The 25705-nt window shown below is 38.6% G+C and overlaps 2 protein-coding genes across 9 annotated transcripts in view; both read right to left on the reverse strand.

The window, feature by feature from the left end:
• Positions 1–2821: 2821 nt before the first annotated feature.
• On the reverse strand, positions 2822–18578 carry LOC101163251 (6-phosphofructo-2-kinase/fructose-2,6-bisphosphatase 2). 3 transcript variants are annotated; one of them, XR_013657468.1, is made up of 17 exons: positions 18443–18578; positions 17614–17745; positions 16353–16478; positions 15507–15603; positions 15284–15350; positions 15115–15189; positions 13629–13685; positions 13395–13519; positions 11511–11718; positions 11146–11292; positions 10963–11067; positions 10752–10881; positions 8490–8539; positions 7808–7870; positions 7665–7729; positions 4695–4895; positions 3418–3766 (listed from the first exon to the last, which is right to left on the reverse strand). XR_013657468.1 is itself a non-coding variant. In XM_011477409.3 (16 exons), exons 2-16 carry the CDS (start codon positions 17711–17713, stop codon positions 3713–3715), a joined length of 1620 nt encoding a protein of 539 aa, XP_011475711.1. In that variant the 5' UTR covers positions 17714–17745; positions 18443–18578; the 3' UTR covers positions 2822–3712. The 3 variants fall into 3 exon arrangements, 2 of the variants coding, with proteins under 2 accessions (XP_011475711.1, XP_004070964.2); XM_011477409.3 differs by lacking the exon at positions 8490–8539 and having other exon boundaries at positions 2822–3766; XM_004070916.5 differs by lacking the exon at positions 8490–8539 and having other exon boundaries at positions 2822–3766; positions 17614–17740; positions 18443–18550.
• A 2413-nt stretch (positions 18579–20991) lies between these two features.
• dlgap4a (discs, large (Drosophila) homolog-associated protein 4a) overlaps positions 20992–25705 on the reverse strand; it is a 94042-nt gene continuing 89328 nt past the window's right edge. For 5 of the 6 annotated variants that reach the window (XM_011477408.4, XM_078950387.1, XM_078950389.1 and 2 more), the window contains 3 exons: positions 25259–25350; positions 24151–24303; positions 20992–23330 (listed from right to left, as the gene is read on the reverse strand). In XM_011477408.4, the coding sequence (XP_011475710.2) occupies positions 23106–23330; positions 24151–24303; positions 25259–25350 (470 nt within the window). In that variant the 3' untranslated portion in view covers positions 20992–23105. The remainder of the gene's footprint in view (positions 23331–24150; positions 24304–25258; positions 25351–25705) is intronic. The other variant, XR_013657467.1, reaches the window with a different exon arrangement.

The raw sequence follows: 25705 nt of genomic DNA on the forward strand, positions 1-25705 counted from the left end.
TAAAAAAATCTATATAAAAACAACTAATCTGATTTTCTTTGATGTAATTAGAAGCTGCCTTTATTACAGACTTATGTTCCATTTGCCACAAGAAACACAAAAAAATCAAAGACTTTAAAATAAAAAGATATAAAAAATTATTCATAATAATGCAAGTCTAAAAAACAATGACGATGTATCATAAAAATAAATAAACTATTGCCAACTCTAATACTTTTGTGTTTTTTAATTTGACAAAAACTACACTTCAGTTGGATTTGAATGCAAAAAAAATCTTGATTTTGTTAATGAAAATGGCCACTTTGTTCACATGATAGATGAAACCTACAGTTATATAATTGTTTACCAAATAAAATAGCTTTTGAACGTAGATTTGAAAATTAAATCATTATTAGTTTCTTTATTTTAAACAAGTAACAATTAGAGGGAAAGTATTAAAATATAAAGGTAAAAATTAATTAAATACTTTAGTAAGCATATAAAAGCTTTTAAGAAATATTAATACAGAAATACAATAGCTGTACCGTGTATGTTATTATTATTCAACTGTTCTAACTGACATATTATCAGCCTCTGTGTCCCACTATAAATTAATAATGAAAATGGAAAGAATGATAATAAAAAACAAGAGCTATTGTGTGTATGTAATGTAAACCATTATAAACAAAAACATTAAAACTTTATTGTAAAAGTAAATATCAGACAAATCAGTTCATATGACCATAACACTTTATGTATTTCTGTTAGTTAGCAAATTAGCTTCTGCCCTCCTCTATGATGTTACTGATTGTCAATATTTCTGACACCTGAACAAATGTTTGGTGCAGATTTGAACAGGTGCAGCCCACTCTCACCCCATGGCAGCTGCTATAGTCTCCGAACACGAAAAAGCAGGCTCAGGAAATGGAAGAATAGATGTAAAGTCCTTTTATGGGGTGTGGCTTGTTTCAAAACGTGTCATTTCTGTTGGTCATTTTCAAATCTGTTCATCAGTGTCTACTCAACCAGAGACTGTTACACAGATAAATCAGGAGGAGACGATCATGGGCCAAATACAGAAGCGCATTCCATCTTTTTTTGTTTTTCAGAAACCTGACGTGTGAGTTCATCAAAAATCTAAGGACATTGTGGTGGTTCCAGACTGATGAAAAAAGGTTCCATAGAAACTGCATCACTTGTTGGCAGCAATGCAAAAAAAAAAAAAAACCTGGCAGTCCTGGCAGTCCAAGGAGAGTTGTGAACATATAATTTGTGTTTTTTTAGTCACAGATGTGGTTGTGTCATCAGTGGGTAGTGTTGTGTGTCTGGACTGGCACTCAAGACTACTCCCAGTGAGCTCATCCACACTTCTGAACTAACATTTATGCCTTTCGTTCGCCAAATAAAGAAGACATAATAATATGAGATGGACTTAACCCTTGTGCTATCGTAGATGACCCCACCCTTACATTGACGTGTTCTCCCTACCATGACAAAGGTGGAGAAAGGTGGAAAGATTTCATGTAATCCATGGACACCAGTGAGGTTCACAAATCATTGAAGAAAAAAAGGTTCAGAGCACTGTCTAGTGGGTCTAGATGACCCAACTCCCAATGTTAAATTGCATAGGATAGCACAAGGGTTAAGGACATTTTTGATGTTACAGCCTTTCCTAGAAATTACAGTATTGTCAAAAAGTGAATTCATTTTCATGAGTCAATTTAAAAAAATTAACTTTTATAGAATACAGGGCACAATGTTTATTTGATTTCAAGTATTTATTTGTTCATTTTTTACATGATATTAGGTTCCAGCTCAAAAACCCACATTACAATTGATTAAAAAAATGAGAAAACTGTGAAAAAATCTGCCCTAATTTAGCAGGACATGAATGTTTTAAACCCAATCTCAAAGCCCCTGTACTGGTTCTACAGATGTCATTAAATTGGTACGTTTTTTTTTTTTTTTTTTTGTCCCAGTTAAGGTAACCCTTGTGGTATCCTATGCACTTTACCATTGGGAGTTGGGTCATCTAGACCCACTAGACAGTGCTCTGAACCTTTTTTCTTCAATGATTTGTGATCTTCACTGGTGTCAATGGATTACATGAAATCTTTCCACCTTTATCCACCTTTGTCATGGTAGGGAGAACACGTCAATGTAAGGGTGGGGTCATCTAAGATAGCACAAGGGTTAAACATGGAGAAAACGTCAGACTTTATAACTAGCAGGAAGACCATCATTGATCCCCTCCATAGTCTGGATAAGCCACTAAAATTCTTAGCTAAGGAGGCTGGCTTTTCACAGAGCGGCGTGTTCCACCAGATGAGTGGAAAGTCTAGTGAAAGGGCATCATGTGGCTGGAGAAGATTCACCAGTAAAAGAGACGACCGTGGGCTTCAGCGGATTATCAGAAGGACACGATTGAAGAAGCTGCAGACATCCAGAAAGAATGGAATGAGGCGGAGGAAAAATTTCAATAACTACCACATTCAGGAGATGGGCTCCCACTGTCTGGTTCCACGGGGTTAAGACACTTCTGACCCACGGAGGAAACGACTCGACTGGGCCAAGGAGAAGAAGGACTGGTCAGACAACCAGGTCCTTTCTTCTATTGGAAATCAAGCTCCAAGGGTTTAGAGGGAGACCGGGAAGGAGCAGAACTAAAACTGCTTGAGGTCCACTTTCAAATCTGCAGTCAGTCATGACTTGGGCTGCGATGTCCAGTGCTGGTAAACTCTGCTTTCTTCAGTCCAAAATAACAGCAACAGTCTAGCAGAATGTTCTAGAGGACATCATGATTCACTCTTAAAGGAATAATAAAATAAACAAATACTTTAAATCACTGTTTGAAAGTTTTTTTAATGTAAAATAATACACTTTTCCGAGATACTCTAGTCTAGATTTTTTGGAAAGTGCCTGTATGCTTAAATTAAGGTGCTTATATAATAGCTTCTTTCCTAAAATGTCAAATTAAGATGTCTGTACCCCACCTAACAGTGGCTGGGTTGGCAGCGGTGAGCCTGTAACCCTAAACAAGACATAGTTGGTTTATTTATATCTATCTATATGCACATATATCAGTAGAAATATCATACACAAATGTCTGATCAACAACAAAGTTCATAGAAGAGAATAGAAAAAGAACAATATTTTTTTCCAGTCTAGTAGAATTGAATGTTGGAAGAGCAAATGGGAAAAAGGGAACTCCTGTTTTTTTATTAGGCTAGACAGAACATCTGGTGCATTTTAAAATCTTCAGCGCTCTTGCAAAAAAGAAACTTTTTTTGTAATTTCGCTGCATTTGAACATAAAACAACAACTTCACCTGGTCAGGAAACGTGAGCAATCGTTTGGGAAGTTAGAAAGCTATAAACAATTTGAGCCACAATGTCTTGCGCTTTCAAGAGAACAGAAAAAGAATCTACCTGCCTTCTACAATCCAACTGTAAGCTGCAGTTTATGACACTAAGATGGATTTGATTCTTCACTATAAAGTTTCTTTTGTGTGTTGGTTCTCAGCCTTGATTTAAATGCCATTTACTTAAATATTAATTTACAAATATAATAGCATAAAGCTAAAACAACATTAAAACGTATACAGAGAATGTTACAGTGCGGGTTACAGTGGTGCCTTAAATACAGTATGCAGAGAAAAGTCTCTGTTTAAAGGCAGAGAGGAGTGTGACAGGCAGGAGGAGACCACTGAAGAAGAGCTCTTCTATGGATATCTCTAATTCCTCAGGGAGTCCTCAACATCTGCTTCAGTGAAATCATTCACACAGTCCTGTCACGTGCAAAAAGAGAGAGAGACAATCAAAAACAGCAAATGTTTGGACTGGCACAGCCGGAACTTGAGCTCATTTTCAACATTAGAACAGTTTCTGGCTTTAGACGGCTTTGGAAGTGCAGTCATGCCAAATAAGGTCACTAGTGTACAAAAGTATGAACAAAAACATGCTAAAATGTATGACATCATGATTCTGTAGTCCAGAAAATTAAGCTCAAAATTGCATTTTTACGTATTTGTTTATTTAAATATATTTGTTGCACTGGTGCCCTACGACAGACTGGCGAACTGTCCAGGGTGTCCCCTGCCTTCGTCGACAAGTGGTTGGGATAGGCTCCAGCAGCACCGTGACCCCGTAAGGGATAAACGGAAGAAAATGAATGAATGTTGCACTGGTAATGTTAGATTGAGGCTGTGAGGGGCTGTCAGCTAGAGGAAGAGAGTGTAAACAGAGAGCTCTGAGTAACGGGGAGGGTAAGAGGGGCGGGGCTACTCTGCTCCAACAGCCCCGGCCACATCTCTTACTGCCGCTCTGCAGAAACTATGTTGTAGAAAACAACACAGGGTTTTGGCTGAAAATGGCATAATTATGATTCAAAAACCACTTGGAATGCTTTTACATTTGATCAAAGATGATCGGAGAGGCTCTTTAAGGCAAAACTTTCAGCTTACATCAAGTTGCAGTTCCAACCTCTTGTAGTATGGTAAATCAGTTTTAATCAGGTTGTCTTTAGTTTGGTGTTGAGCATCACGACCATGAAGGAAAGGATTCTGCAACATTTTATTTGTTGCTGCAACTGTCTGCCCATTCTTTGCTGGGGGAGCCATGTTTGAGGTCAGGCAAGCTGCAGTTCACCTTTCCAAACGGGAATTTGGAAACTCTCACCTACAGGTTGGACTTTTATTCCTCACCACTGACACTGACCTTTCTTTGCAATGAGGCAACGCCCTCAGGTGCCTCGGAAAACTGCATGCTGGGTAAAAACGGAGCGTGGGACGTGCGGTCGTTAAAATGGTTGCCCACGCTGTACAGACGCGGTCTTTTAATCTGGTCTTGGCTAGAAAGAGGAGTGAAGCTGTTCCGACGCAGGAAAGGTGGAGGCATGCCGTCCGTCCTGTCTTTGGTCTAGTGAAAGAAAACAACCAAAACAAAGACATGATGGGTGGATTAGTTTAACAAAATAAAACCTCTCATGGGTTTGAAATCATGGTGTCACCTGCGTGCAAAAGTGTGACAAATAAACCAAAGAGAAAAAAGCTACTGGAAAATAAAACCACCATAAATAGGAAAGAGGTCATAATGGCCTCAGCAGTCTGGACAGAAGTGAACAACACCCTGTGTCTGAAAGTCTGACACGGCTCAGCTAATCAGCTCAGAGCGTTCATGAGGGAAGCTGATTAGGAAATGTAGACTGAAATGAAACATTACTCACACGTCCAAGGACTGAAAACAATGAAATAATCCAATCAGAGTAGTCAAAGGTGGTAGAAAAAGTTTGTCATGTGTCTATTGGGCTGCATTTCTTTAGTCCACTCAGGATTTACAAGTCATCTAAACTTTTCCCAATTCAAGTTTCCACTTCCCTGCTTTCATCCTTTAAATAGTTCTGTGTAATTATTCCATTACAGCTAAACACAAAACATCTTTGGTTTTTAAAGCTGCTGCTGGAACAGTTTCCCCCCCAAAACCTCTTGAGTGACATTTGATTTGAAAGAAAAGTCATTTTCGCCATTAGAAGGACCAAACACTGAAATCAAGGGAGAAAAAAATCAACAGGTGCAGCTGCACAACCAAAAGAGAGTCCAAAATGAAGCTGAGCTCATGTCTGTGTTGTTGTGGGGAACAGAGAAGAATGCAAATGCTGTCATGTAACACGAGGAACTCTGTCATTAGTTGGGACAGTTTTTTCCTCTTGTTTAGCCATGAATTCAGTCACAGACACACGAGAAACACAAATTATGCTTCAGAACAACAAACTGCTGAGCACATCTTGCGGAAAAAAACAAGGAAGCAAACATGACATTGATTTATTTATTTATTTTGGATCTAAAAAAATTTTTGTAAATGCCAATCATCACTTAATGAGAGTGCCAAAACGTACCTGAGTGCAGTACTTTAAGTTTAAGTCACCGATTATATTTCTACTTAAGTAAAACTCTTTAAGTATCTAGAAAAAAACTTTACACACGTATTATTAGTACGGTAGCTTTGTAGAAATGTACACAAGTATGGGAAGTAAAAGCAGCAGTAAATGCGACATTTACATTTTTAAAGGGGTTATAAATTTAATTTCATTGTTTTTATTGTATGTTTATTAACCCTTGTACTATCCTAGGCACTTTCACATTGGGAGTTGGGTCATCTAGACCCACTAGACAGAGCACTGAACCTTTTGTCTTCAATGATTTGTGATCTTCACTGGTGTCCATGGATTACATGAAACCTTTCCACCTTAATCCACAATTTTTACCAATATTAACATACACAGTTTTATTAGTTGATTTTGGTTTTAACAATAACACAAAATAGAAAATAACTTTAAATCTTGTGTTTTGTCTTATTCTGAAAAAAAAGGACAAATAATTTGCTTTTGTTTTTAAATGGAGGGCTTAAAATTTTGTTTTCACCTTTAAATAATAGTAAAAAACATAACTGACTTTTTTGTTTTCTACTGTTTTTACAGATAAAGAGGTTTTTACAGAGAGGTGCCACGTCACTTCCTTTTTAAAAAAAAAGAAGAGATATGATGTAACTGGCTTTTAAAGACGACTGAAATCTGTTTGTAGTGGGTGATGGTAGTTTAAACCTTCTATTCACAGCGGAGCCACTTTCTGCTTTTCAGCTGATAGGAGAAAGGCGCAAATTTATACTGAAGGATTATGAAAAGTAAAAGTTAATAGTAAAAATTAAAAAACCTCATGTAAAATCCAGATACACTGAAAAAGACTTGAGTCCTGTATGCATTTTGACTAGAAGTAAAGTATGTTGAAGATGCTCTGAAAACAAAAATAAAAGACATCACAACTATGAAAAAAAACTTTCCGTGAACTAAGCCTAAAATAAGACAAGTATGACGTTTTTAGTCACTGTAAGGCTGAATCCTCATAGGAAAACATTCAAATATAAACGTTTGCTTTTATGAGGAAGTCAAAACATCCTTAAAGCTGCTAAAGTTAGCTGCATTACTCATCTTCATGTTACACAGAGATCTGCTGAGGAAGGCCGTATTTACTTGCCTCCAAATTGATACTATTTCTGCACCCACCCAAAATATTTGAGCAGTCCCCCCCCCTTCCTATTTCTCCTTCAGTTCCCCCCTCCCCCAGTAGAACAGTAGTGTAAAAACTGTAGTACTGTGGAATATCACAACCTTATCCAAGTGTTTACTGGCTCTCCAAAGTGCGTGTCAGGCCATGTGTGGGAATCGAGCCCGTAAAGACTCCACCCTCAACCCACAGAGACTCCACAAACACGTGGGGTGTCCAGGAGTGAGTGGGGAGAGCTTCAAGGCTGTTAATGAACAGGTTTAAATTGACCAAACAGAGGAAGGTCCGCTCATTTCTTAGGAATAAAAAATCCTTAGAATGAAATGGGTTTTCTGTGCGGAAACATGGACTTTATTTGTCAAATGCTCATGTTTCTCACAGGATTATTAGAAAGTTGAAGGTTTTGAACAAATGTGTCCAATAAAACTGTTGTCTGAAAGGCTGGTAATCTGGAAACTTGAAGCAAGATGAGACAGCACAAGGTTTGATTTGGTCCTAAATTCCTAAGATTAAGATGGGTTTAAACTGTTTTCTTGTCATGACAAGTTACACTCTGGTGGACAACACACATTACAGCAACAATAACAATAACATTTGTAAAAAACAAAAGGAAAAAAAGCAAACTCACTAATGGTCTGTCCCTGTGAGTGTTTACAGCCTCCACCCCCAGGTCAAATGTGTCCACTTTACAACCTGGGGAGTGAGACAGAACCCATATTCACCACAAGTGGAGAAAAACAGGAGGGAACTTGAAGCAGACGGGTTACATACCGTAAGCCACAGGAGTGAGTTTCAGGACGGTGTGCAGAGGGCATTTCAAGTAGGGCAGATCATCTAAACCAAAGGAAACAAAAAGAGTAAATGACACAGGGTGCTTGGAAAGGCCATTCTGTTGTCATCTTTAGGGGGGCACGTTAGGGGATTTTTTTGCCAATGCATGAGGGGGACACACCTAAAGAAGCTCGTGCTCTGCTCCATAAACTGTGGTGGTCAGTCTGTGTGGGTGGGAGTATGAGCACAGGAAGAGCCAGTCAGAGCGGAGCAGCGACTACACTAGACAAAAGCTGCATCAGGATCTGGCTGCTGGCTTACAGAGCTCCCCGTCTGTGAGTGGCTAATTATGGCTTTTATGGCTTTGTCACTGTCCACGTTCTGATCTGTAAGGCTTGTAAGCATGCTCGGAGGGTATTAAAAGGGGAGCTTCAAAAACAAATTCAACAGGAAATTGTGCACAACCAGAGGACACATGCATGGACAGCAGACACAAACTGAACCTGTGGCAGATCCAGTCAAAACAACGAAAAAGTTAAACCCTTGGTGGAACTTTTCCGTCGTCATTTCTTTTTTTTCCCAAAGGCTTCACTCCACCATCAAAAAGCATGCACTGTAGGAGTGAATGGCTGTTTGTCCTGAAATGGGCCTGTGATGGACGGGTGACCTTTGCTGTGTGTACCTGACATCCTGCCCGGTGACAGCTGGGATACGGACCAGCCTCCGCACAACCTTGAACAGGATGAAGCCAGATCAAAAAAATAGCTAGATGGTGATTCTTAGTAGCATCATAAAGCACTGAAGTGCAGAGAAAAGGTCTGGGCTGGATGTCATCAGGTGTGTAGATTCTCAGGTAGACTGTAGAAACAACAGTGCCTGGCCGTGTGCAAACGTAGGTTTTGATTTAAACATTATTTACTCAGAAATTTCCAGTTTTGTGTGCACAGTTCTGTGCAGCATTTGGTCATTAAGGTCATATTTCAGTTACTGCCCAACTATAAGTCTGTTTTAGGACATAAAGACAGAGATTGATTCCAATCCTTTCTGACAAAATGTGTCTTTTCCAAAGCAGAGTATATTTTCAGGGTTTTACGGTTGTTTACTGTTAACCTAATGATTGTTGTTTATAATGTGAGAATCTCTTTAGTGTAAAATGTAAATTTTTCACTTCGGATTTCTTTCAATTTTAAAGGAATTTGTTTCAATTCAAGTGAGTGGATTATTTTTCCTTAATTGATGTTCAAACATTTTATACTTGTCCTAAAAAAATACATATGTTTACAAACTTTAAGATGTTTCAAAGTCGACTTTTTGTTGATATGGAATTATGGTTCGGGTCTTTTAGTGATCAGGCTGAATCTGCTGATTCTCTACTTGTAAAAATTCTTGATGCCACAGCTGCTTCAGCATTTATTTAAGAAAATTCAACCATTCTGCATATAAACCTCTGGCAGCCACAGCAGTTCCACGACAAACTGTTGCTACCTTATTTAGTCATCACTCCAATAAAACTGTTTTCATCATTTTGTTTTTTTGTGCAAGGAATTTGAGATGTTTGTACTTTGGCGACCCCTTGTGGCAAACTAAAGAAAAACATTGGCAAACCTTTTTTTAATCAAATAATAGAAAGCAAAGTGCACTTTTAACACATTTGAGATCAAATGTTTCAGACACACACCTGGAAGACTTTTAGAGGCGTCTGGAGCAAGTCAATAAATAAATAAATGTTTTAAGCTTCCTGTTTTGAGTTATGGTCCCCAATGTTTTACTAAAAGACAAAATCAGGTCTGTGTTAGTTTGCTGAACTTGATGTTTGTTTTTTATGCAAACATACTGATGTAACTCTTCCTCAGCTGTGACTGCAGCTCACCACTTCCCCAGGAGATGGGTCAAATGCAGTGGACAAATGTCACACACCTAGGTCCGTGACAACTAAAGGGACTTTAACTTTCACCTGACATTTACAGGCAACAAAAAAAACTTTCAAATGAGTGTTGCAGTGTTTTGTAACTGCAGATGAAAAGGAAAATGTGAACAGTGAACGGGGCTTTGAACACTATTGTTAGTCCATAAAAAAGAAGCATTTGCATAACCTCATTCCATGTGCAGCTGCCAACTGGAGTGTGTCCTTTAATATTCTTCAAGGTTTCCAAGAAGCTTAAATCAAAATTAACTGCACTTCATTGTTTGCATGTGTGACACAGCCCTGATCAGCAGCATTCAAGAAAAATTCCGAGCAGATGACAGGTTTAATATTTTTGGATCAGCAACAGAAAGACGAAAATGAATGAAATGAATGGAAATGAAAATGGTCAGAAAAATCCAAATATTTCTAGTTATTTTTTGTTATACTTAGTAAATCTTATTTATAACAGCTTTACAGGAAGGAGCTGCAGAGATTTGACTCTTGGTTCTAAAACTTCTTTCTTAGTGAGGCGATGAATACTTCACTTCTCTGAAAATGGCAAACTCAAGACTCAGTGAAAATGTAAGATCGTTGTTGTTGTCTGTCCTTATTGGCATTGTTCTGTAATACACGTCCAGAGCAACAAAATGATCAAAATAAAAATCTTCTACTTTTATTGAGGCTTTCCTGTGTGCTGATAATATCAGCATTTTGCTGCTACATAACTTCAAATCCTGTAGCAGCAGAGAGAATGACTTTACAGTAATTTACCAAAAAGTTTCTGCATTTTTAAGATTTTTTTTTAAGCTTAACACTTAATGTATATATTGTTTGTTGTAATATGACATAAAACTTGACTAATCTTTAGATTTAAGAAGCCGAAATGTAGAAATAGTGGATGTACTTTCTGTCTGAACTCTTACTACAACACGGGATAAAGACAAACCAAGCATAGCTATAGGGATGGACTGTCACTGCTCTGGTCTCGCACTATTGTGACAGTTTTTGTGAAGGTGTGTGTGTCTGTGTGCATGTCACCTGCGCCTTTGTCCAGGAAATAAGCTAGCAAACAGCGCATGACAGCCTGATGGCAGATGACCAGAACATTTCCCTGTCGCTCCAGCTCCATAATCACTGGCTCCAGCCGCTGAACCAGGTCCTGATAGGACTAAGGAGATAGGAAATGTACGCATTTGTTGAAATGATGGCACATATCTTATTCTTCTAAAGGGTCAGCTGTAAGTCTCACCTCTCCTCCGGGGTAGCGGTAAAGATACTTGTCCTGGTCTCTCATGAGAAACTCTTTGGGATATTTTTCCTCGATCATCTTGTAGCTCATTTCTTCACATACACCCTGAACACAAACAATAGGACTAAAATTCTTGACAGTGGGCAGCTGTCCATACCTTTTGTGATGCGTTATGCAACATACGGCGTCGATTTCATTCAGAATTTTCCACTGCTCGTAGTGGACGCCCAGCTCCTCCGCTGTCTGGATGGTGCGTCTTAGTTGGCTCGTCCACACTTTCAGGTCTGACAGCTTGTGCTCCTCGATAAAACCCCTCAAGGCCACTGCAAACTGCCACAGACAACATATGTCAGCCCCCACAATCACAACTTAAATCATATATGTTTCATCCACAAGTTTCGTTTTTCCTATATGCAGAAACAGGATTCAACTTTTGGATATTTTAGTTTAATTTGTGAGAACCAAAAGTAAAAGCAAAACTAGCCTGAAAGATTTGCATTTCAAATATAGTCTGTCAAGGTTTGGAAAAATAGGAAAACTGCTGACACCTGCTTTCCTCTCTCTGACAGCTCAGAGTCTCCTCCCAGCAGCCCCTCCACATTATGAAGGCTCTCTCCATGCCGGCAAATGTAGATCGAGTGGGAGTGCACGTGGATGTTCATGAGGTAGTAAACGATCTTGCTTTGGATGTAGTCCTGCACTCTGTTGACCAGGAACCTGCGGCCTACATTAATCACCTGAATGAGGGACAAGTTCCTGTGAAGCAGAGAGAAATAAGGTCAACCTGATATAAATGTTTACATATCTGCAAACAGAGAAAAGCAGAGCGAGGACAAGCTGAGGTCTTCTGTACAGTCTGTGTTGTCTAAACAACCTCAGGAAACTCAAGGTCAAATTCTTTGTTAGCGCATCTGATTTTTTTTTTTCAAAGTGTAAATCAACATTTCAACGACGGCTTTCATAAACCTCCACTAAGATCATATTTTAATTAAGTCTGTTAAATTAAAAAAGCTAATAAATCTTTCCTCTCTGGAATGTGACGACTGCAGAAAAGGCCAGATGTTTATACAGAAAGCTCAAACTGAAAGGAGCTTTTAAGATGTGATCAATCACAATCTTTTAATTGTGGCCAAGAACACATCTGCTTTAAAAAGCTAATGATTAATGAGAGATAAACATTCATTGCTTGGAGTTTTGCTTTTTTGCTATTTTGTCTTCTTTAACCCCTTCACAAGCCGGTTACAATGTACATCCTGTTCTCTGCTGATGAAGGCTGGTACTAATGACTGAGTTGGAAGTGTTTGCATGTAGTCTTCACAAATGGGTGCTGATAATGCAGCAGGAAGTATACGTGTGGAAAGGTTAAATGTCTTCCCAGGGCAGTCCTTTATTGCTCTCAGTTCCAGAAGGAACATAAAGACAAGACAGTGTTCTGTCCGTTACCTTTAAAACTTTAGATTTAAAACTGCAAACGAACCACCCCCCCCCCCCTCCCCTTGAGACACTGCCTTAAGTGCACTCGCACTTTTATAGCAAATTGCCTATGTTGTATATTGTAAATTGTATCTTTTTCTTTCTTTTTACTTATTTATTTTATTTTAAGCGTATACTTTGTTTTTATTTTTATTCCCCTGAACAGACACGAGAGAGTAAGAAACGGATTTTCGATTCATTGTATGTGATGCACATGTGAAGAATTGACAATAAAGTTGACTTTGACTTTGCAAAAACTTCCAGTTGAGAGCTTTTGTTCAAAACCTGCCAAGTAGTAAAATGAGCTTATGACTCCACCTGCTGGACAAGTACCGCAACTTCATACAAGCAACAAATGCAAAGAAAAAGTGTAATTTAATAAAATACATCTCCTTCCTGTCCAACAGCTGAGCAAACAGCTGAGAGCTGAAGCCCTCTTGTGTTGGACAGATTTTACTTTAACAACAGGGGGTTGTGACTCTTCTGACACAAAGTAAATAAACCCCTTTTGTAACATAGGCAAAATTTTAATTACCGTATATCGATCATGTTGTGATCATTTTTTTATTGGACTGGACGGAAAAGAAAAGGACGGAAAAAGATAGAGGGATGTTAGAGAGGGGGGGTTGAAGGATGATTATGGGGGGGGGGGTTAAATCATAAAGCAACATAGAACAACATGCACAAAGTTGCTGGAAGTTTAAAATCATTACTATCAGGTATAGATGTAAAATAAATCTTAAAGAGCCTGCCCACACACACACTCAAATGTTACAAACATACCTTTTAGCTCCAAAAATCTTAACTTCACATATGAACATGCCAACATGGACACAATACAGCTACCGCTCACACGTGCATACATAGAATACATCTCTGATGTTTTGATAATTTGATTAAATGACTTACAACACCGTTTCTGAGCAAACACAGTAACAATAAAATAGGTAGTGTCATACTTGTCGTGATCATCAGGATCCAAAGGCTGGTATGTCACTTTGTAGCATTCTATCCGTTTCAGAAAGTCCTGCATGACGCCGTCACTGCCACTCTCTGGGTAATCTGGACTGGAAACCTTCACCTCCTTCATGAAGAAAACATTTGGAGAATTCAGTTATTCTTTTTGTTTTTTCGTTATTATTAAAGGGGCCGCAGTCACTCAAATAGAAAAAGTAAGAAAAAAAACATCTTACCATGATGTTTTCAGCAATGACATCTGGATCATCACATAATGACTCCACAAAGAACACCTGAGAAAAGACTAAATCCTTTCAGGTCTATTCAAAAAGACTGTATTAATCATTTAAAGCAATTGAAGAAAATGTATAAAGAGAAAAAAGGAAAGGAATATTTTAAAAAACAAAAGAATTGCTGGTAATACTACAGAGATGCTTAACCAAGCAACCATTGTGCCGAATACATTTCTAAATAAATTATTTTAAAAAAGCTAGAAAAGGGTTTTTGAGTCTTTGCAACTTTTCCAAAAATAAATCTCTAATCTTTCATTAAGTCTTTTCAAAGGGTCTGATTTGTTGAAACCTGATGACAACTGGATTTTATTTTTAAGACAACATGCCTCTCTTCAGATTGTGCATAGAGCTGTGACGGTGTGGGATTTTTGATCACTGCGGTGATGAACCAGCAGGGGGCGCAGTGTCGCGGTTAACCGCAGCCCCCCCCACACACACACAATTACAATGCAGTATTGGTTATTAACAAATAACAGTAACAACTAACTACTACCTATCTAATTAATGAACTAACTATATAAGTGTTGTAGAATGACTATGTGTGTGTGTGTGTGTGTGTGTGTGTGTGTGTGTGTGTGTGTGTGTGTGTGTGGGTGTGTGTGTGTGTGTGTGTGTGTGTCAGCGCACTGCGTGTGTAAGAAGAAGGAGCACACAAGTGTGTTGGGGGTGTGTGTTGATTCTTCTGCAGCGGACCGCTCTGGAGCTAGCGAGGCTTCAGAATATTATGTATTGCCCAGTAATAAACAGACTGCAGACACTTTGTCACCTTTCCGGTAGCCATGAGCCTGACACCCATGAAGAACACGGGGCAGGAGGCTCCGCCTTTGTTTATACAGACACGTAACGTTGCGCTGCACAAAATAGTTCCCAAACAAAACGTGTAGTGGTGTTCATCAAAATCTAACAGTAACTTTGGTGCTGCGCACTCAAGAACGCACGCAGCTTATAATTGAAATGAATATGGAGATTAATAATTAGAACGCAGTAAATTTGTCGTATTTCCTCACGAGACGGAAACTTCTGTTGTAGAATAAGGATGTGTATGTGCTTCTGAGACCGCGCCGTGTGCAGCGTAGGGGCAGTGACAGCCGCGCGCCGGCAAGAGGGAGTGAGAGGCGGGGCACAGGGAGTGAAGGAGAACAGTAGTAAAAGGTTTCCCCCAGAAACCCTTGAAGTCTGAACACAGGACTAGCAGAAAAAGTAAATGATCAGCAAAGATAAATAATTAAAGTGTTTATTATAGTTCCAATTACGCACCACATGCAGAAATTTAAAAAAAAAAATCTTTAAAATATACAAAAGTGCGGTGATGAAGTGATGAGGTCATTACCGTGGTGATGAGGTTATTGTCACACCCCTAATTGTGCATTGATCTTTTTCCACGCAAAAAGTGTTTCATCATCCATCTATTAACAGTTTTAAGTCTGACCTTGTATGAATTGTCATTTGCAAAGTTGAGAATGAGCTCCCTCCTCTCTCTGGTGGTGTTTGTGGCATCAAAAACCTTACCAAAAATAAAGGAGCAAACATCAACATCACACTATGTATATTATAAACACAGGACATTGATACAGTGTTTAGTGTTTCTTTGTCCTTACAGCAATCTGTCCTCCCTCATCATTCAGATAGGCTTTTACATCCTGCAGGGCCACCAAAGCACACTGTCTGCAGACAAATCACAACACAGGGTTGCTTCATCCACAATAAATGTTGACATTAAGACACGGCAACTTAAAACAGGTATTTGGTAAGAAGGTGTCATTGAAACTAGCAGGAGAAGGACCACATTTTTAGGTGTTGAACTAAGGATGTGTTCCTTACTTTCTGATTGTCATTGCTTCTTCATTGTCATGCCTGAAGAAGTCATAGGACTTGTACGCTCTGACCGCTTTCCTCCTATAGACTCCAAGATTAAAGACTGAGACAATAGGACACAGTCAGGGAGAGATGAGGTTTTATGTTAGTTTATTTTTAGCTGAAGCTGATAAACCAGTCGGCAGACTTTCTTTATATATCGACACAAACGATCCAACTGCAAACACAGCTATGCAACACATTGATAAATATAAAAAAGCTAAAGATCTCAGCATTAGTGTGGAAGCAGGTTGATTCTGAGACACCCAGGTGAGAGATGGATATGATTGGTTCTTAAAGGTTTTGAACTCTAAATTAAAAAGCCCTTGTCCTATCTAGCGAGGGTTTTTGGGACACACTTATTAGTGTTTGAAGTCACACGTGTCACCATTTCCTCATCGTTGATGTCATAAGAACTCTACCTGAAAGACATGTTTTTGGTCACATGGGTCGGTTTGTAAATGAGAGTGAAACCACCTGAGGCTAAGAGTGGCGGCCACCTTGTGATGTTGGGTGATAATTTAAGGCCACTTTTTTCTGGTTGTTTTATCTACTACACTACATATTTAGCCTCACACAATGTAAAAGTCATGTGTTACAAAAAATGCTCAAAAGTTATCAATAAGCAAGTTTCCTCCAACAAAAAAAAAAAAAACTCTTGAACAAATACAAAAATAAGTCTTCTTACCGTTGAACTATGACCAAATAAATATATAACTTTTCTAAATATATTATTCTGCAGCTTAAACTTGGTTTTCTAGAGGGTGTTCTACTTTTGTGGGCAGATTAAATGTGTGAAGCTGAGGTACTGACCCTTAGTCGGCACTCCAATCCAGTTCAGGTATCTTGTCAGCTTCTTGGACATGTATGTTTTCCCCCGGGCTGGCAACCCAACCATCACTATCATGGTTGGAGAGTTAGTCATGTAGGAAGCCCACGCTGCAGTCGGCACGCAGAACAGCCAAGAAGAAAAATGTTATAAGACGTTAATGAGGTATTACTTTTTAAACATACCACAAGGAGGATTTTTAAGTAGCAAATGCCTTGAAATATAAAAACGCCAGGTTTACATATAACAATTGTGATCACACTGAGTTGGAATTTAAGTTATTCCACTAATTGGTTAATGATTCTTAACATTGGTATCATGTCTTGGTGTATTGATTAATGTTTCCCACGACTGAGCTACTCAGCGACCCGATGCAATGCTTCAGACGAATCCATCATTCCATTTTCTAAAACACTGAATCCCTGCTCGGGGTCACAGGGTTGCTGGAGCCTATCTCAGCTACTGTTGGATGAAGGCGGGATGCACCCTGGATAGTCACCGATCTGTCGCAGGACCACAAAATCACATTCACACCTAGGGACAATTTACAATCCTCAGATAACCAATCATACACTGAATTGTGGGAGGTAGCCAGAGCACCTGGAGAAAACCCACGTATGTAAGAGGAAAACATGCAAACTCCACACGGAAAAGACGCAGCCAGGAGCGTTAACCCTTACACCACCATGCACCCCCAGAAAAACTCTATTTGTATAATTTTTTCGTTTTTTATTTAAGGTTCTGTGGAACAAAAAAAGGCTTGTAACAAAAAGATCTATCAAAACAAGAAGCTAGCACGACTAGACATGAATTGGTATTATAGCAACCCCAATTCTTAGAATCAAAGGCCAGAAATTGTTCCAACTTGACTTTTTTTTTTTCTTTAAAAATATTTAACACCATCCCACATTTCTGACAAGACTCTTTAAAGAGCACTACCATCTTGCAACCCTTCAGGCGCATGCTGCAGTTCCCGCCTCCACAGATATACCCACACACCTTTCACCTTGCTGTAATAACAGAAGGTGCGTCAAAGTTGACATTTCAGCTCCAATGAAACGTTATTTGTTGTTACTTGGGCTCCAAATGGAAAATTCAAAGGATGGCATGAAGATTTACAGACTGGATTTCTTCACCGTGTCACGTAAAACAGTAACTAAGATGAACAGCTTAAGCGAGAACAGATAGGAGGATTTGATTGATGTTTCACCTAAGAAAACACCCAGAAAGTAAAAAGAAACTCACAGCATTTTTTCTCGCTGGCTTTAAGCCTCATCCTTGTGGTCTCTGCAGAGGTGCCTGAAGGAGAAGTACGTCCCTGCTTCCTGGCAGCCATGGCACTCATAACGTGTGTCCTTTTCTCCCGTCACGGCTGCTCTGAGAACAGAGAGTTCAGGTTACTACAGACTGGAAAGAACAGTCAGTGTGCATCCATTCACAAGATTCAGTTAAAAAGTGTTGAACAGTATAAAATTAATGTCCTGTTGAGAATATGTGCAGCCAATTAGGATAACAATTAAACAAGCATTTCACAAGCAATTCAAATTTAAGTTAGTGGAGAGAAAAAAAGAATAAATTCAGTTTAAAGCTTAGAAGAAAATGTTTATTTCATTTCGTTGGCTGTTCTCTAGTCTAACAAAACCAATTGGTGGAGAGTAATTACCCTAGATATCTACTCAATGTTCACTATGACAAGGACCTTGTATATATTTTTATCCTTTTTTTTGAAAAGTGCTTACATAAATATCTGTTTCCTGTCTGTGAGGTAATAGCAGGTGTATTAAATAATGCAAGGTTGTTAAGAAACAAATACAACTCTCTGCGAAATTCTTGAAAAAACAGCAAAGTCAGGGATAAGTCGTAACATTTTAAACATTGTTTAATGTTCCTAAGAAAATGCACTGTATTTTGTTTTTAGAAAGCAGAAGTTTTTCAACTGACATTTCGTGCGGAAGAGCTTTAGCTACATAATAAATCTGTCTGAGCTCTCCAATTTACTAGTATTTGCTCAACAAGAAAGACCCACGAATGAATCGTGAAAGTTCAAATTGAAAGGAAACATTAGCAAACATACCAAACCTAGAGATTTCCGGCTCTCTTCCCGAATTAAAGCGATGTTATCAGTTATCCCGCTCTGACGCTAGTGACGTCTTCGTCACGTCTTAGCCATGCCCTCCCGCCCGGTGTTTGACACCGGAACACGACTTTTTCCCTGTCAAAATAAAAGCTCCCCCATTCGGCTTTTCAAAATTAACCTATTTCAATAGTCATCAATACAATTACGGCAAACTACAGTATGCACTGTATGTACAAAAGGTAGGGGTGTAACGACCAATCTTTTAGCGATCCGATGCATGTTATAATTTGTGGTTCCAATTCATGGTCAATATTATATTGATTGATTTTGAACGATCTGATTCACTGACCTAAAATGGATAAAGGCCATATTTAGCCAAAAATCCAACCAGTGTGACTCAGAGAGAAATACTGGACAGTGCAGGTGAAGTTTTCCAAATTCCCTGAATTTCTTGCAAGATTATCAGGTTAAGTTAGTTAAATGTGTACAAACAAATACACAAAAAAATGAACAATCAAACAAGTAAAGAATTAATGGCAAATTCTTTCACATTTTAGTTTCATAAAGTTCAGCCCACTGTTGTTTTTCCACATCAAAATAATACTAACGGCACATTATCAGAACACTGTATTCATACATTGGACATTTTTTGCTGCAATCACGTGTGTGTTGTCCGCTGTGATGCACTTGATCGTTTTTACGTTATAGTAAAGTAAACCCACTGTACCTCAGTCAATCCAAATGGTATTTTTCCAAGATGACGTACCAATTAATCTAATTTTGAATTTTTTTTATAATGGTATAGGTTGATTTGATTCGATTAACAACTTGATTAACAACCAAATCGTTCTGGTTGGATTGTAGAAATAAAAATCTAATCATCGATTAATCGATCAATCAATCATTAAACCCCTGAGTACAGGTGATATCTTTTACATTAAGCTTGAATATTTTACAGCGTGTTTTGCATGATGATGTGACAGAATGACTGAAGAAAGTAATCAGGAATATAATAGAACAATGAAGGAAAAAAATGGATCCAGCATTTTAAACACAAGGACAAGCTGTCTATGAAGATTACTTCATCCAGGTAGATTTTTGACAAAGCCTTTTGGATAACAGGTGAAACGTCTTCAACTGTAAAAAAACAAGTCTGGATGACAACCTTTAAACCTACTACTATACAAGGACAAGTTGGACTTTTATCCAAGTTGTATTTTTCCTTTATTTGTTTTACTTTACAATTACTATTTTCTTTAAATTACTATTGCAAATTTCGTTTGGATATTTGCACATTTTGATTTAACAGTAAAATACTTTAAAAATTCAAATATATCACCACAGGCCTTGAAGCACTAGTTTTTTTTTTTAGTTAAGATTTAAGAAAGAAAAAAGTCCAGCTCTTGCATAACACATCATCAAGAAAAAGAAAGAGATTGGTAAGATTTGACAACACGTTCATAGTGAAATGTAAGTACTTTCACAAAAGTAACTGGCAACTTCACAACATGTGTTTCAGAATACTATGTGGATAAGAATGAATAAAACACTCTTGCTAGTAAGCATACAATAATTACTGTTTAAAATACTGGAGATCTCTTTAAAAAAAGTGTTACTGTGACTGTAGAATTTTTGTACCAAACCGTATTAGAGAAAGGCTTTTACTTACCTGTTTAAATGAAAAAGAATGAACATTTGGTCAACAGTTCTGCAGTTGTTGCAAAACAGAAATAGGCCACATAAAATCATTGCAATCACAATTCTTTATTATTTTTAAAGAAACTAGGCTCACAGTGTCTAACTATTACATCATAAGATCAAACAACCTTTTTTCTTAAAGATATGTGCTTCTTTTGTAAAATATGTCAGTACAAGATAATCTGGATCTATATAGTTTTTGCTTATTTATCTCATTGGATCCCCATGAGGACAGACGTGGGTAAGGAGCTGCTGAAACAAGAATGGACCTCCATCAAGTATCTCACACAGTCGCTCAGGGATCACCTCCAAGATTTCTGTGAAACGTTCATCAGGACACAGTTCAGTAAATTCTATAAATCTCTTTGCCAGAAAATATTGATTCATCCACGTCGTGACATAATAGCCTGAGCTAAAATGTCCTCTGTGGTCAATGCAGTCCATTTTTTAGCCCTTTAAAACTCAGGAAGTACTGGTAAACAAACTGCCGGAAATCCCTGATCAGGACTTGCTCTTAGTATACAGACAAATAAAGGGATCTGACTATAAAACAAAGCAGACTTTCAACCATTAGTTAGTTATATTCGAACAGAGACCCTGAACGCAGAATCAAGAGCTTCGGATTATTTGTAAGACCTACTGAAAAGAGTACTCAGCTGACTGGCAAATACCAGAGTGTATTTTATATGCTAGAAGGCCATGCTTTTGAAGACTGAACCATAAAAACAAAGAAAAATTTAAATACTTTTGATTTTTTTAACGTGTAATATTAACTCAGTCAATATTACCACAGTTTAATGAATGCATGCAAATAAAACAAACAAACAGCAGGAATGATGACCAAAACATGTAGCAAAGGGATGTTTAATGACTTCTTTGGACAATGAGGTGCACAGGTTCGTTGTCGATGTCATACAAATAATATAAGAAAATTGACAATGTAATGTTACGCCAGCATTCCCACTTCAACTTCATGTCACTGTTTCATACTTGGGAACTAATATTAATGGAGTGTCAGGCGAAAACTGGCCGGAAGAGGTTGAACCAGCTCCCAAACAAACCCAAAGCATGGTAATCTGCATTTGTGCATGATTATTGACTAAACCTTGATCCACTCGTAAACATCTCAAACTTTCAATATTTGAGAAAATAGAAACTAGAATTACAAATGTTGCAGCAAGACGAATACAAAAAAAAGTGTCATGAGCTCAACAGAGGTTAAGTGTAGAATGTCTGGAGTGAGCTAAAGCAAACAAACAGCTAAGTACAGACAAGGGAAACTCAATTCATGAGAAAATTAAATACATGCTTTAAATAATAAAATAAAAAACTAAACAAAAGTAACCCTAGTTAAATGATTAAAGCCATCTTGGCACAGTATGGAATCCTTTGCAGTATAAATTTATTATAACTACAGAACAGGTTTATTTTGACCTCATTTCAAATCAGTCACAAAATGTGCCAAATGACAGAACAGAACGCACCAGTTTTTGATTGCAGGTGGGAGTTTAAGCTGCCAGAAAGGAGCCAGAGAGTCAGCTGACTACAAGTCAGTGTGCATCACCGCCCCACAACACAGGGAGGAACACAGGTTGAGCTGTTAAGCTGATTTGGCCAATTCATTAGCGCCTACAAAATATTCTGTTCAGTTTTTCTTCTTTACTATTCGGAGTTTGACCTGAGATTTTTTCGCTTCAACAGCACTTTAGAGGAAAATCAATCCCTTGCATCAAGAAAATCCAACTGGAAATGTTGAATAATTGAAGACTGGGTACCAGCAGGGATCTCATATTATTGCTTTATCAAATCCTTTCCAGCAGCATGTAGACCCCCACCCCATCACAGAGCCTGTCTGAACGGGAATGGCATTTATAAGATTTGAGAGTCTTGGTCCCCTGCATCCCACCACCATCGGGATGCAGTGAAAGTGAGAATGGTTGGAGGGAAACACAAAGGTGGGGCAATACTTGATCTGAGGTGAACGGAAAGTGCAGCGATCAAGTCGACGTGGGCTGTAAATGATTCAGTACATTCCATTTCACCAGCAAGGCGGCCGCTTCTCCCATCCTTTACAAAGTAAGACTTAATCAGTGGGTTTTCACAAAAGACTGTAATGAACAATCGTGACAAAAGGAGTGGAGAAGAGAGAAGGGTGGAGTGAATGATTGCATTGAGTGCTAATATATTGTGACAGAAAATGTACTCAATCTATAAAAAACTACCTTGGTGCTCAACAATGCTCTCTTTCTAACAATTAATCTGTTATACAACATTTACAAAATCAACTTTGTAATAGTGTGATATTTATAGTATATGCTACTAGCTTCCTCTGGTTCTCTGCACTTTAAACCTCTGAGTACAATAATGTCGTCTTAGAACTGTTCCGGCGCTCTTTACACACGCAACGAGTGGCAGCCTGATACAAAGAGAGAACAGGAAGACTGGACAGTGAGTACACCTGCATGTGTGTCCTGAGTGTGCGCGGATGGTAGCTCAGCTCAAACTGCACAGCCTCATTTTCCCAGTACTCAGAAGAGGTGTATTTTTTATCTCTTTTCTCTAAGTTAGGTTTTTTTTGTTTGTTTTTTGATTCTTGGAGAGTAAACTTCTGGGATTCTTCAGCTCACAGGATACAGGATAAAGTCCTTTTCCAACATAGTTGCACATTTAAGACAATCTTGAAATACTTTAGAAGATAATAATTTTAGAATATCAATAACAATAATAACAACAGTATTAAACATCTGTGAAGGTTGTTTCTGTCCCATGGCAGCAAATTGACAGTCTGCGTCACACTGGATTACTCAGGTGTTCTGCGACTCCTGCTGTCAGTTACGCTGGTAGGGAGGATTGACCTTTGTGCATCCGTGGTATGTTTTTTTTTGTGTTCTTCATATCAGATCCACCTGTTTGTCTAAAAATGTCTGGTCTGAGTTGTGTTTTGTCTTGGTGACGCATGCTCTCAAAGGCGGGTCTGCGCCTCGGGGACATAGATTTCGATACTGTCTGCGCTCTCGGTGGCAGAGTTCTGTCGTACGGATGCGGCTCGCTTTGCTGCCATTAGGCGCTTTCTTGCTTCTTGTCTTTGCTTGTCCACCGCGGAGTCCACACTCTTGTCCTTCCCCGTTGGCAGCCGGGGCTTAGACGTTTTTTTTGGCACAGATGACGGAAGCTGCTTGTTTTCCACCTGAGAAAAATGATGTCAGACATGGAGAACTGTCAGTTAAAGCTTAGCAATAGATGATGATGACTTCATTAATCCTGATGCAGTTTCATTTGCAAATCTGCAATGTCCTGGGCTTAGCTTAAGGTTGGACATTGTCTTCAATAGTGACTGATCTTTTATTAAGAAAACTAAACAAAAATCTTATAATAAAACGCATCATTTTCATTAAAAAAATTCAAACAGACTTAAAAAAAAAAGGATAGTTTCACTTTAAAATGATTAAAACTGCACAGGGGCGGCCGTGACCAGCTCAGTGGCCTTGTGGGTAGAGTGCCCGCCCTGTTGACTGGAAGACCGTGAGTTCAAATCTAGGCCGAGTCATAGCAAAGACTCTAGAAATGGACCCAAAGCTTCCCTGCTTGACACTCAGCATTATGGGGTTGGATTGGGGAGTCAAACCACCAAAATGGTCCCCGAGCGCGGCTGTCTGCAGCTCACCGCCCCCTCAGAGGGTGGGTCAAATGTGGACAACAGATTTCACACAACTAGGTGAGTGACAGATAAAGGGACTTTAGCTTAAACTTTGTGGTGCAGGGGTAGCACGGTCAACCTCAGATCGATGCAGGTTCGATTCCCGACCATGTGTCTAAGTGCCCTTTAAGACACTGAACCACACATTGCCTCTGGTGGAAGGTTGGCGCCAGTGTCCGGAGTCACCATCATTGTGTTAATGGGGCAGTGGGCGCTTTGAGTCTTCGTGCAAGTATACGCCATTTACCATACAGTAACATAAAAATGCATAACTTTGTTTGAACTATAAAGAATTGACAATATAGATCACCTTCTTCTCTGGCTTCTCAGGAAGTTGCCAGTTGTTGGCTTTTAGTTGATAGAGTTCATCAAACTTCATGCTGATGTCTTCTATAGAGAGTTGCAGGAGATCCCAAAACCCTGCGAGGTCCTGTGCTGTTGGTCGTGGATTGGCATTTACGTTCTAATGCAAAGGAAAAGATTATAATAAAGAATAACTGTTCAGTCTACTGTAGAAGAAGTTCAAATGCATGAGACTACAACAGATTTTAAGACATGTACTAAATAAACATGTACTTCTACTCAATAAAGACCCACTCCATTGCATTGAAAATTGTGTTTTTGGGGTTTTTAACATGTTCCTATGGCATTTTTCTGATGGATGACATTTATAAGGAAAATTAAGCTTAAAATTGAATTTCTGAATATTTCTTGGTTCAAATTCTGATGAATCAGGAGCAGACAAAAATATGCTGTTTGAAAGCGCCAGTAGCTGTGACGTAGAAGCTGCAATTGAAAGGCAACTAGCTCCTTGCTTCGCTCCATTCTGATACATCCACTTGTAGAAAAATAGATCCACGTCCTTTTCCCTGTCTGAGCTGGTGTCTGGTTCAAAACTGTACAGCTGGATTGCTCCAATGTTGCTTGCCATTTTTGTTGCACCGGTAATGTTAAGTTGTGGGTATGAGGGGCTGTAAGCTAGCAAGAGAGCATTGCGGGTGACGGGAAATTGGGGCGGGCTTACTCTACGCCAAAAGTGCCGCCCACAATTCACAGGCACATTTCAAATGAACTACTGCAGCTCTGTGGAAACTTTGTCCTGAAAAAAACGACACAGATTTTTGGATTTGAGCTAAAAACGGCATAACTATAAATAAAAGACCCCTGGGAACACTTTCAAAATAGATCAAACAAAAACATTGTTTTGAAATGAAAAGCATACAGCAAACTGTCGTGTTTTTTTTCTTTTTTTAAAAAGATATTTTTTTTTATAAACTACTTCATAATAGAGACTGCTTAATGTTGTTTTTATTTTCTAGCTAATGAAATGCGTAGTGAAACATATACTTTGAGTAAAGTTACTGTAGTTGGGAAGGATAAATATAATGAGGGACATTTATAAGGATGAAGTGACTCACCAAGTTCTCATTACAGAGACCTCTGAACTGCTCAAATTTCTGGGAAATAAGCAGCTGAGCACTCCCTACAGCACTGCGGATCGTCCCAAGCACTAAATGAGTAAACGAAAAAAAAAAAAAAAATCATTAAACTGTCAACCACATCAAGAAAATGGATATGTGGGCTATGATCCAAAATAGACAGATAAAGCCATTAACTAAACCCAGTATCCTCTTTTTATTCAGACATTTTCTGTCTGCTAGTCGAATCTCAAAGAAAAATCTATGATTTATGGCTAAAAAAACAGGACTTTTGATGCTTTTGAAGAAGGTTGTTACTACTTGTTGGATTCGTTTTAAGCCATAAAACAAAACAAGAGAAAAACCTCAAAAGAAACCGCTTGCAAAAAAAAAAAAAAAAAAGGGACAACATTCCAGAGATCAGGCTTCTCACTCAGCAGCTTCAGC

This window comes from Oryzias latipes, chromosome 7, assembly GCF_053564925.1.
Source record: "Oryzias latipes strain Hd-rR chromosome 7, Olatipes_Hd-rR_3.1".
NCBI lineage: Eukaryota > Metazoa > Chordata > Actinopteri > Beloniformes > Adrianichthyidae > Oryzias > Oryzias latipes.

What these genes read in the sequence shown, in the direction of transcription:
- LOC101163251 (XM_011477409.3), bottom strand. Translation starts at nt 17,713, where the DNA reads ATGAGTGCCATGGCTGCCAGGAAGCAGGGACGTACTTCTCCTTCAGGC. An exon ending in AGCCAGCGAGAAAAAATGCT is followed by an intron (nt 16,479 to 17,613) that starts GTGAGTTTCTTT and finishes TGCCGACTGCAG; the next exon opens with CGTGGGCTTCCTACATGACT. An exon ending in TTTCCTGGACAAAGGCGCAG is followed by an intron (nt 7,871 to 10,751) that starts GTGACATGCACA and finishes CCTTTGGTTTAG; the next exon opens with ATGATCTGCCCTACTTGAAA.